Below are 12,714 nucleotides of genomic sequence, written 5' to 3' on the forward strand. Positions count from 1 at the left end.
CCAGTTAGTTTGTAGGTATTTATGGTGCAGGAATTTTGCAACAAAATTGTGAACGAAAGAAGACTCTAAAAGCTAAGCTGCTTTTCATTTCCATGGTATTATTGATATACATCCAGAGACATGGAAGATCTTACAGCTACTGCGTTAGAGGCAAATCTTCAATGGCGTCTTCCTGAAAGTGAACAAAACAACTGTGAATATGTTGCAAAAGGAGTGAAACATATGTGACTTATGACTATCCCAATTTGAAGAATATTAGAGCGCTGATTTACATGAATAGAAAGATAAACACGCAGAGGATTCCTCTGACAGACAACGCTGTTATTGAACAGGTTTTGGGGTCAGTTTGGAATCACTTGTACTAAAAACTAAGTGAAGGTTTTCATGAATCGTTGAAGGTTCCAGCTACTCCAGATTGATTAGGATTATGTGCATTCCAAAATACATTGCCCCAGTGCTTCAGCCCTGTTATCGTACCTGTGTAATACACCTGACAAACAAAAAAAAAAACTCAGAAAAACGTAAATAGCAGAAAAACGTCTAATTTCAAACGCTCGATTTGCCCAAACGGAGGTGAATTTCAAGAAAAGAAAACATGGGTTTTTTTTCCAGCTGGGTCAATTAGATAACCCATAAATTGTTTGAAGAAATTTGTGGTGGTATGGGAGAAATCTTTGGTTCTTTGGAGCCCATTTTTGTCTGCCGCATGTAAAAAACGGATTTTTGAACATATTATGATTGAATTCGGCGTGCCTGAGAAAGGGCAATTCCAATTTGGTTCTGTGCTAGCACCTACTCTACCTTTACCACGTCTTCCACCCTTTGCCACCACGTCTTCTACCCTTATGCCACCCGTTTTCAATTCATTAACACCCGATAAACAACAGTTCCAATCCAAGACGGCTCTCCATTACGTGATCTGGTTGGGTACGACTCTTCATAGCATCACTCTATTTTTAATTAATGATTATGGTATTTGGAATCTTGTCTAGGATTACTGCCAGTTTTTTAATAACTAAGGACAAAATCAACAGTTGTTTTATAAACGTGCTTGCATCCATTCTACAGCGACCCACTTTTAAAAATTTTCGGATGCACTTTCTTCCCCTACTGTTCTATTGACCTCATGGCTTCATTTCCACCATGCTCACATAAACCTTCACCCCATTTTGTTCTCTATTCTGCCTCATTCCATGTACCTATTCTCTGATATCCACTTACAGTTGCTGGTTTCCTTCATAAACCCTGACCATTTCTGCTAATTCAAATGAGTTTTAAAGAACAGAAGGAAGGATGGGAGGACTGTTGAGGGCAGAAACTTGAGTTAAATTGAGTTACATCCTCCATATTTTTTTTTCTCCTTTTCCACGCACACAGCCACTCCATTTCATAGTATTTTCTACACTATGTTTTCATTAGCTGCGGAATCCAGCCAATTTCTGCAGCTGATCCAACTTTCCGCAGCTAGCTTAACTTTCCACAGCTGGTTCAACTTTCTGCAGCTGGCTTAACTGTCCGCAGCTATTTTGTTAAACTCTAGGTTGCAGGTGTCATCAACCAAAACAAACCACATGGGTAGTTAGGGGAATGTCAGTACATGGATGATGTCCTATTCATTTGGTCAAATTTGATGAAAAAGACCCTGGTCAAAGGGAAGTCAAGTTGAGTGTTATCACTAAGTCGCCACATTCAGTGGCCACACTGAGTCGCTGCATGTCAAGAAAAAAATAATAATTTTGAATCAATGAAATGAACAAGTTATTTGCTCACTTTTCTGAAGGTATTGATTAATTTTGGACTGATGATGAAAGATGAATGGCTAACTTTTTATTCAAGATTTTTAGCTACAGAACTATGCACATTCCGTAGCTAAAGTCCAATTCCGCAGCGGTTCTCCAATTCCGCAGCCAGAAAAACCTCATTGTTCAAATCAGCCTAACTTTTTCATACAAAATCAGATTTTGATGATTTAAGTACCATTGGAAAGATCTTAACAAGATCTACACAATGAGAAATCCATCATTTGAGCTTGAAATGAAAAATAATGAAATAAATTGCTGAAAAGAAGCAACATCAACTTGAGGCACTAATTTCAAATCAGGTATAAATTCTTTTGATTTTTCCTTTGAGAACTTGTTTCATTAATACAAATTCTTAGTTTTGTGTGTAAATATCATAACTAGAGAGATTGGCCATCTCTTTCCTTTGATAATCTTACATTCCATTGCAGAAGAAGTATTAGTTTTTTTTGCAGGTTCTAGGAGGAAGGACAAATGACTACAAGAGAATGGTGTCTCTTTAAGAGACCAATTTGTTTCATAAGGGGATGATCAGCAACAAAGAGGAGATATGCTGATGCAAAATCAGATCCAAACACTTGAAAGAAAAACTTTCAGATACTATTGTCTCCATCACATCCATACTTCATAATAAACCATTCACCTCATTCCACTCCATACTTTCCACTTACATTCACGTACAATTTCCATCTCTTTTTGTCCATTCATAACCCACAAATAACAGCAAGAGGCTCATTCACATGCTTATTGCCCATTTCCATTTCTACTCTCCATTGCCATCTTCCATTTTCATCTTTCATTTCCTGTCATTTTCATTCCGCAAATAAGTCCTACTTCAATGCAAATTATTGAGTCCATAGTCCTTTGAGTCTAAGTTCTTTGTAAAAACACCTTGAGGCTTGCATGCCTTAATGGCAAGTCCTCATGCTGACAAACAATGGGAATATATTAATGTCCCTTGTTCGTCAGATCTTCTAGGTGACTCGACTTCAGCAAATTCATTCGTACCTAGCAAGATGTGTTTGGGCATCTTGACTCTCATTGTAATCAATGGTGAGAGTTCTCGTGTTGACTAGTGGCATCCATTAATGGCCACTAAGACAACAATTTCCTACTATGTTCGACATTAGAACATCTTTTCACATAGTTGGAATTGTGCCAATGAGTTTTGAAGACATGAAGACTATTATTTTCAGTATTTTGGAGCAGATTCAGCGAGTTTTAGTAGAAGCAATAAAAAGTCATCTTATCTCTCTATCCATGACTCCTCTTGTTCAGCCACTTGAAGAAGAATATGATCAGAAATTTTCAGCCACTACACATACAACTCATCCATTCCAAAGGGTAAGTGAAGGTACATCATTTTCTAACTTTTGACCATATAATTCCATAAAAAGCTAGAATGATAATTGTTGGAAAAACATTTCTCTTCCTCATTTCATAAAATTGCCAATACCATCAGTTGGGGGGGGGGAATACATTCATATTCATATCTTGCCATGTCCATATCATATTCAGGAGCTCACATACTTCCAACATATATTAATTATTACATTGCTATTATGAGCATACAATGGCTTTTGAAAAAAGTGTTTAAAGGATAAATTGGATACAAACAAAATCATGGTTGTCACACAAGAACCAACCATCATGCAATCCAATAAAGATATACTTTGCAACAATAATCAAAATATCATTATGCAAAGTTCAAAGATCAAAATAGAAGGCAACAACAAAAAAAATGGTTGTAACACAAGAACCAACCATGTTGCAATTCAAGTGAAACACTTTGCAGAAATATGAAGTTATCAAATGATATCATGCAAAGTTAAGCCAAAGCTCAAGGATCAAAAGAGTTAATGTAATATATATTGCATGAGGACATGCAATAGCTTCAGTTGGGGGGTATGTTGAGTCTTGAAAATGTCATTCATTTCCATTACACTTTCACTATTATGTCCATTATATCACCTCCATTTCACTACTATGTCACCACATTCATCCCACTTTCATTATCATTGGGCCACTTTTATGTTTTTCCAATCTTTATTATTTCTAGGCCTTTTAAGTGAATTTGTGATTAAACATTAGAAAATAATGTGCATATGCTTATACCTAACAAATGAGTTGAGATTGTTGACATGTGTAGGTTGAAAGGAGGCTTCTAGAAGACCCTTATGTGGCACTGTAAGGCCAAATTCGAATTTGAGTGGAAAGAATCATGGGATCATGAGGATATATGTCACATCTCCTAATTGTATTGTAACTCTAAGAAGACATGTGTCTTATCAGTTCCTATTTTGATTAGGACTCTAGAGGTAGAGGGAGAGATTCATGGATTCTCATTAATGAGATGGTTTCTCATCTTTTTGTATAAATAGGAGATCTCTCTCTTTCATTTGGGAGCTTAGCTTGTTAGTCTTTTAGCTTAGAGCTTAGAGCTTAGAGTTTAGAGTTCTTCCTTGATGGCTTTAGAAAGCTTTGGAGAGCTTTGTTGTACTTTGCAATTTTGAAGAATTTGAATAAAGCTTTGATGTTCTCAACATGGAAGGAGATGTGAAGTAGATGTCATGGAGCATATTAGAATGTAAGGTAGAGTAGATTTCATTTTGTAAATTTTGCTTTGATTTCATTATGTCATTTGATTGCTTTCAAGTTTGATAGATTAGATTTTTCATTTCATTCATGCAAGTGTGTTCAACCGGTTGATTGTAGGTTAGTAATGCACATAGCTTTTTAATGACTAATGACATGACAGAATCATCTTGTCCTTCTTGCTAATTTTCATTTTCTGAAGTTTAATTCCAGCACTGTCATTTTTCAAATTGTGTTTTGCTTATTTATTTTTCTGCTACTTAGACATCATACTACTCATTTGTTTATGGTTTCTTTCTATAGTCAAGTGACTCTATTAGTAAGGAATCAGAATATTACTTATTGTAGTGTGATTTAGTTTGCTTTCTTGCAATTTAGATATCATATTGCTTAACTTGTTCATGATTGCTTCCCATAAGGTAGATTGAGCTGAAGGGTAAAGGATCAGAAGAGTTGAAGTAGTGTGATTAGTTTTTTTTATGCAATTTAATTCCCTGCAATTTAGATATCATATTGCTTAACTTGTTCATGATTGCTTCCCATAAGGTAGATTGAGCTGAAGGGTAAAGGATCATAAGAGTTGAAGTAGTGTGAATTAGTTGCTTTGCTTTCAGTGTTTGAGTTGCTTTAAGTTCAGTTTTTACTTTCTTCAGTTTTCTTTTTATACAACAGCAAGGATACTGGGTTTCATAGTCACTAGCTCATTGATTGGTTATTGCATTCTATTTTGATTGAAGTAGCTGCATATTTACAGTTTTGTTTAAGTACTAATTCCATCAATAACATGTTTTAAGATCTTTTGAAGTGCTAAGTTTTGGAAGTTACCATTAGGGACATAGGCCTTGTCTTGAAATCTCTATCCATACTTGTCCTTTAAAAGTATTCTTAAGACCTTAGAATAGGATTTTTATTTGCATTAGACACTTTAGGAAACCAACAAGAACAAAACCCCCAAAACAAACTATAAAACAACGAAGTAAGAAAAAGGTTAACTAAGCACATATGGTGCACCACACTTCATCAGTTTACGATACCCGGATTGATAATTTATGTAGAGCAATTTAAGACATTAAATTGACTAGACAATTACATGTACAGAAGCCGCATCGCCAACGGTATTGAACTTTTCAGTATTTCCTTTTTTTACAAGTTACCTAAACACCATTGGGGTTTTGCCCATTTTTATTTTAGAACCTCCAAGAGTCGATATGGTGAAAAAAATTTAAACGTATGTAATAAAACTGTGCCTTTTAAGTTATTTTGTAATTTATTTTCCCTGGAATTAAAATCTTTTCATTTTTTGATTGACATTTGTTATATGCTTTTCTATTTGTCATCTGGCACTAAAACTAGCTGCTATCATATTTCAGGTATCTGGCTCCAGAATATTTCATGTGTGGCAAGGTTAATGAGAAGACGAACGTGTATTCCTTTGGAGTAGTTCTTCTAGAGCTAATAACTGGAAGAAAATTAATCAATGACAAGAATCCTAAAGGCCAAGAAAACCTGGTTATGTGGGTAGGGCTCTAGTGTCCTTGCTTGTTTTGTATTTGATAATTTTGCATTCTTTTGGTTTCTTTGTCTTGGTTCAGAATCTTAATCTCTTTTAAATTTCAAAATTTAGGCAAGGCCATTACTGGCAGCTGGCTCTGTAAAAGAACTTGCAGATCCAGTTTTTGGAAGATGCTTATGACATGAGCGAGATGAAGAGAATGGTCATTGGTGCAACATGTTGTCTGAGACAGGCAGCTCAGTTTCGACCTCGAATGAACAGAGTAATTACTCTTATTCTCTTTAGTTGCGTATATATGTTTTAGTTTCTGATCTTATGTCAAATTTAGTTGCTTGAAGACATTTCCTTTCCTGTGAGGAGTTAGTGCTAGAATTTTTTTTGCCCATAACGAAGAATGGCACATGAAATATCGAGTTGATATCCTTCTGACATAGAGTTAAGGGTGTTTAGATCTAGTGTTTAGGGTTGTAATCTAAACATTTGTTCAGTAGTTCAATTTGTAAAATCATCACCCTTAAATAGGTTAGCCCTGAATGCTGAAGGTAGATTATGGCAAAATATTCAAAGCCTCAATTGCCAATAATCTCTTTTTCCATTAATGAAATATAAGATTCTTTGACTATTAGCAAAAGAGTTTACATCATATCTCAAACCAAAGCTTCAGTGTGCAAATTACCCCTCCCTGAATAGGCAAGAAGAGACAGCATATCTGCTTTCGCTCCAATATCAAGAGAGTATATATCTTTCCTGAGAATCACTATCCTAGCTGAAATCTGGATTGCAAGATCTAAATTGAAAGCTTTGGTTTCCCCAAATAAAGTGGCTTACCTTTGCATTAAACTGGCTTTGTCAAATTTCAAACAATGGATAAATGTTAATGTAAGAGCGTGAATTTATTCTTCCTCATTGTTTGTCTGTAACTTATTATTGCAGATTTTGAAATTATTACGAGGAGAAGGAGATGACCTACCTTATTGGACCATGAGGCAATTGACAATGTCCATGGAATTAGATGAATTGATTGAGGATGAATCTGGAGCAAACTCTGGGAGTTGTGACATCCAAACTCATCTATCACTTGCAATGCTTGGAGTTGATGATGATTTGGTATCAAACAGTAGTCCAAATCAAAGTGTAGATCTTGTACATAGAGAAGAACCTTGGACGATTATTTTTATGGACATTATAGCCGTTCAACAAGCTTTGATTGATTTAAATCTACTTCTCTGAGCTTCATAATTTCTTGCTCCTTGCTTCTGTAAAAGCTTCAATATTTTATAATTGGTGTGTTACTGTGAGCCAATGTCACTACTTAGCTGTGTTCAATTTCAATCACTCTGCATATTGGCTGAAGTTGTGTCTGAAGTTGAGTGGAGTCCATGTAAAATCCCTTGCCAATTCCTTGTATAAATGTGAAAGCCATTAGTGGTCACTCGTTTTAGTGACCCACTAGTGCTCACTAGAGCTGAAAATTTTCTTGTCCTTGCCTTTGGAGCAATTGTATGTATGTGGAAGGAAAAGCAATTATGATATCGCTATTGATTTTCCAAACCATTGTTATGTACTTTTTCAGGTCTGAAGATGTGTAACTTGTGGTTTAGCTTGGTACATTCTCTTGTATACCAGTTTACTTTGAATTTGTCAATATCATAAGCCCAGTAGCGATTTAAGTGTATGTCTGCATGGCAGAACTGCATTGGGCTTGAACTTTTCTAAAAAATTAAGTTGTATTTAAAGAAATATGGTGTCCAAAAAGCATAGAACTCCAAACATCAAATCTCTTTGCTCCTTGTAGGCTTGAACCAACATCTCTTCTAGAGAAATTCAACAATTCTAATTTAATAATCCTATCGGCCTCTCTTTGTACCTTTTGGGACAATTGCTAGTATTATTGCATGATAGTAATCTTGTGCATAAAGTCAAATCCACCCACAAAATGCATGATTGCTATCTACAAAAGCATGAAGCGATGGACATAAGATTTTCAAAATTTCTCTATCCCATCTTTTGGGAGGAATTGCCTCCATCTCCTCACTCTCTTCCTTAAGGTTGCTTATCTCAAACTTACATAGAGAGAGGGTGGAATTCATACTTGTAACAATAGCAATGGTATTTTTCAAAGCTATTCGAACCATACAGGATGGTACAAGATAGTGCTGTGTCCCAAGCGGTTAGTGATAGCAAAATAACCACGCTACATTGAATGATTATTAATAAACACCATTATTACCCTTTTCTCTACAAACATACATTATTCAACAATATCCTATGTGTTGTTCTTGAGCTCCCATAACATTAATGTAGGTATACTAATATTGTCCTCTCCATATCTTGTCAAATGACTCACCGTGCTTGGAGTCATCTTCATATACATCAGTGGATTTCACTCTTCCCAACATTATTCTCTTAATATTGAGTGCTTGGAGTCATATCCTCTTAAGAAATTTAGGGCATTATATTAAAAGGTTGATGTTCTCCGAGTTGTCTTACTCTTTTGGAGATTCTTTCATCGGCTAATTAGTGTGCTAATATTTTGACATGGGAAGGATTTTCATGATATCCTCACTTATGCCTTTTAAGCTTTACTTAGAAGCCACAATAAGCAATAGTTAGTAAACACTTGGCTTAAATGGATTCATTCCTAAATTCATTGATGACATCCATTAGAATTCAGAAATCCTCCTATATTAATAGATCCAAAACCTAAAAGCGTATTAGATTGCCAATTGAATCCATGTTTTTAGAGCATGTAGTTCAAGTAATTTATTTATATCATGTCCCCTCCATCCAACATAGATATGGGGTATGGATTCTTTGGCATCAATGAGGAAGATGCCTATACCTCTGGATAACGGGTTTCCCAGAGAGAGCCCATGAAATTTGACCTTGACCTTGTTCCTTGGAAGAGGTTGCCAACTGGAGAACATCTTTTGTGAATGGTCTATACCTAATGCTTGTGAATCTCAACAAAATGTATTTAATAAATTAGAATTTAAATTAATTAAATAAAAAAACATAATTATAAAATATTTTAAAATTTTATGATCCAAGAAATTGTATACATGTTTATACTTATATTATGGAAAAAAATATTTTATTTTTTATAATTAAGCTGAGTTTAAGTGAGAGTTAATTAATGTTGGATGGAAGAATAATCTATCTATTAATAAATTGTTATTACTAGATTTGTCTATCAACAAATTGCTATCATCAAAATTGTGTTAAAATTCATTTAAATTTAGATACTTGTCTATTAGCCGATTGCTAGCACCAAAAATATGTTAAAACTCATTTGAACTTTGGATATTTATAAAGTGTTCTAATTTCCCAAAAATAACTTCTATGGTCAAACTCTCTCATAAAATTTAAACTTATATCACCAACTAATATACGCCTCATAAATTAAAAAATAAATAAATTTTATTTTTTCCAAAATTCTAAAACCTTATATAATTAAAAAATAAATAAATATTATTTTTTCCAAAATTCTAAAGAAACTGAAAAATCACTCTGCCGAAAGGGTCAAACAACAACCCTGCAAAAGGGGTTTTGGCAGGGGATATTCCTTGCCCCCAGTCACCTTATACAATTACCAGAAATTGAAAAATCGCTCTGGCGAAAGGGTCAAACAACGACCCTGCAAAAGGGGTTTTGGCAGGGGATATTCCTTGCCCCCAGTCCTTGTAACTCTGTAAGTAATTCAAACGTCTCCGAAGTTCCACAGCTCAGCCGATTCATAGAACATGTACGGATACGGGTCCTGCGCAGAAATATTGAACTCCAAAGCCGCCGACACCTCGTCAATTGACGGGATTTTCTCCAAATTGAGTCCTCCATTGCCGTCAAACGGGGACTGCCACAACCCCAAGTCCTGCGCCTCCGGAATCTGCTGACTGTCACATGATAAATCGATTTCTGAAACCGAAGACGGTCGTGATGGCGATGTCGGCTTCTCCTTCGGCTTCTTCTTATCATTTTGTATATTCTGCAGAGAGGGAGAAATCAAAGGAATTTCGTCCAAGGCATATTTGGCGGCGGCATGCTGAATTTGAGGAGGAGAAAGAGAAGCCGCAGACGGTATGTCAGGCAGAAAATTGGGGAAATTGAGTTTAGCGGTGGGTCCTCTCAGGCAATACGTTGCCACGTCGTAGGCACGTGCGGCCTGCTCGGCGGTTTTGTAAGACCCCAGCCATATCTTCTCTCTGGATACCGGAATGCGAATTTCGGACACCCACTTTCCCCATTTTCTCATTCGGATTCCCTTAAATTGGCGGCAATTTTGTCTGCAACCTTCGTACGGGTGAGCGCGGGCATGCTGCTCATGGAGTTGTGCGGGTTTCTCCATATTGCGCCGGAAAATGTCTCGAAGAAAATGCCGGAGGCGAGTAAGATGAAAGCTAAACTCACTTGCGTTAAAATGAAAAGCTAAACTCACTTGTGTTAAAATGAATTTATAAGGCGACTCGCGAGTTGGGGACTACATAAACAAGTAGTCAAACCGCGTATTGCCAGCTGTAAAAACGCGTGTTGTGACAACGGTGCCGACATTTAAGGCCCGAGAGACTTTTGTAGTCGTGCGTGAATGAAGGGGTAGTTTTATTCCGTATTGGATGAAGTCGATAAATATTTCGTAAGACATGACGTACGTGGATAAATAGATGGCATCAATATTTTAATTTTCAATGGGTAACTAAACTCCCGCCTCCCACGTCATATTTTCTGAGTTACGTAAACGTTGATTTTGAGTTCACACTACATTCCATCACATGCTAATCTTACGAACTTTCGCTTGGGTATATCACTTTACAGAGTTTTGTGAGCTCATAATGTCCCACGTGGATGTGACAGCATTTGAATGTCCGACGTGGATGTGAACTTTCGCTTGGGGTATATCACATTACAGAGTTTTGTGAGCTCATAATGTCCCACGTGGATGTGATAGCATTCGATGGTTTCAACCCACAGTTTTTGCTCTCATAGTTTTGTGGGTTTATTTATAGGATAGTGATCTTGGATGTGATAACATTCGATGGGTTTGACCCACAGTGTTTGTTATCATGGTTTTGTGTTATCATGGTTTTGTGGGTTTATTTATAATATATAATGTTTATGATTATTATTTATATCATATTTTTATAATTAAATATTAATATTTTTATATATTAATTTTAAAATGCGTATTATTTTAAAATATTATTATATATAAATAAATTTTTAATTAAATGTATGTTGTAATAATATTACATATATATTATTAAATGAAAGCTTGTTCAATTTATTATCAATTGAAAGCTGGTTCACTTTAGACACTTTGAATTGATATGATATTATTTTGAATTTATTATCTATTATAAGTTATTGAAAGCTGGTTCACTTTAGACACTCTGAATTGATATGATATTATTTTGAATTTATTATCTATTATAAGTTATTTTTGTTATGTATTATGTATATTATATTATAAGTTATTTTGTTATATGCTTATTTTTTCTTTTATGTTCGAGAATTTCTTTTTTTTCAGAGAGAAAAAAACTATATAGATTATATTAAGATCATATAATTGTCAAAAATACATATGATAGAATAGCCATAAGGATCATAATGGACGTGCATGGGGGAAGAGGAGATCCCCAAAAGAAAAAAATCTGAATGTTTGCAAGATCCGAAGTTCGGCAATCCTGAAAGGAACCATAGGATGGCGAGTAAACATATGGCCTGTAAGAAACTGTGCAGGCTGGCAAGAATAAACACCGAGCACAGATGAGCCGTCAAAAAGCACGAAAGATGGCAAAAATTAAGCATATAGCCTGCGTGTAACTTGGATGCAGGAGACAATAGACAAAAAAAGAGATGTGCCAGCGACTATAAGAGGCGTTAGTCCGGAGGCAGAGATCCGGCGATCAACGAGATGATGGAGTCCAGCGGCAGGTTGAAGTCCTGAAAGATGCGGCGGCATCTCCACTTCCAGATGTGCCAACATGAAAGAATAAATAAGGCGAGCCAGGAGGGGCGATGTGTGGACCACCAGAAGAAAGCTTCCGGAACAGAGGAAAAAATGCAGAGAGGAAAACCATAAATTGAGGAGAGCTCGGACCAGATCGCCGAGGAGGCAGCACAATGAAAGAACATATGGATGTTCGTTTCCACTTCAGCTAGACAGAGTTGGCATCTACCAGGACCGTGCCACCCTTTCTTTTGGAGAACTTCCCAGGAGAGGTTCTTGTTGTAGAAGAGGAGCCAAGCAAATAGGATAGATTTTAGAGGGCAGGGGGCTTTCCAAAGCTTGTGAGGAAAGAGATTTGGGGGGGGGGGGGGATCAGATGAGAGGGCGGAGTAGAGACGACGGACAGTGATGGGGTGGATTGAGGAGTCTGGGGACCAGATTAGTTCGTCCTTGGTTCCAAGTTGTAAGATCCCCCGGCGGGAGAAGGAAAGAGTGGAGGAGGACCATAAGGGGCGGAGGGGGGGAGGGATGTGAAGTTGTTGTTCAGATTTCCAGATGGGCTCTAGGGAGGACCATGAATCTATGAGTTTGGACCAGGTGAAAATGCCCCTAGAGTGGAAAAAGGTGAGGAGGGCCGGGGGGATCAGAGATTCCAGGTCATATAAGGTGGGGTCGATACCAATGAGAACAGATATGCCTGAAAAAAAAGTCCATTTAAGGTTCTTCATGAAGAACAGTTGGATCTTTCTGAAACTGCACCATATAGGAGAACCATGCCTGATTCCGAGAGATGACCTTCTGAGCCAGTATTCCATGTTCCTGCCTTTCAGATACCTTTGCTTGATGAGAGCGGACCACGGGCT

General features: G+C 36.7%; 1 protein-coding gene across 1 annotated transcript; it reads right to left on the bottom strand.

The window, feature by feature from the left end:
- Positions 1 to 9,424: 9,424 nt before the first annotated feature.
- LOC149176314 (uncharacterized) lies at positions 9,425 to 10,338 on the bottom strand. The gene has a single exon (XM_089423087.1). It carries the CDS (start codon positions 10,250 to 10,252, stop codon positions 9,608 to 9,610), a length of 645 nt encoding a protein of 214 aa, XP_089279213.1. The 5' UTR covers positions 10,253 to 10,338; the 3' UTR covers positions 9,425 to 9,607.
- Positions 10,339 to 12,714: the final 2,376 nt, after the last annotated feature.

Source organism: Pinus tabuliformis, chromosome 4_1 (assembly GCF_031772625.1).
Source record: "Pinus tabuliformis cultivar Carrire ecotype Pingquan chromosome 4_1, CPIR1, whole genome shotgun sequence".
NCBI classification, from domain to species: domain Eukaryota; kingdom Viridiplantae; phylum Streptophyta; class Pinopsida; order Pinales; family Pinaceae; genus Pinus; species Pinus tabuliformis.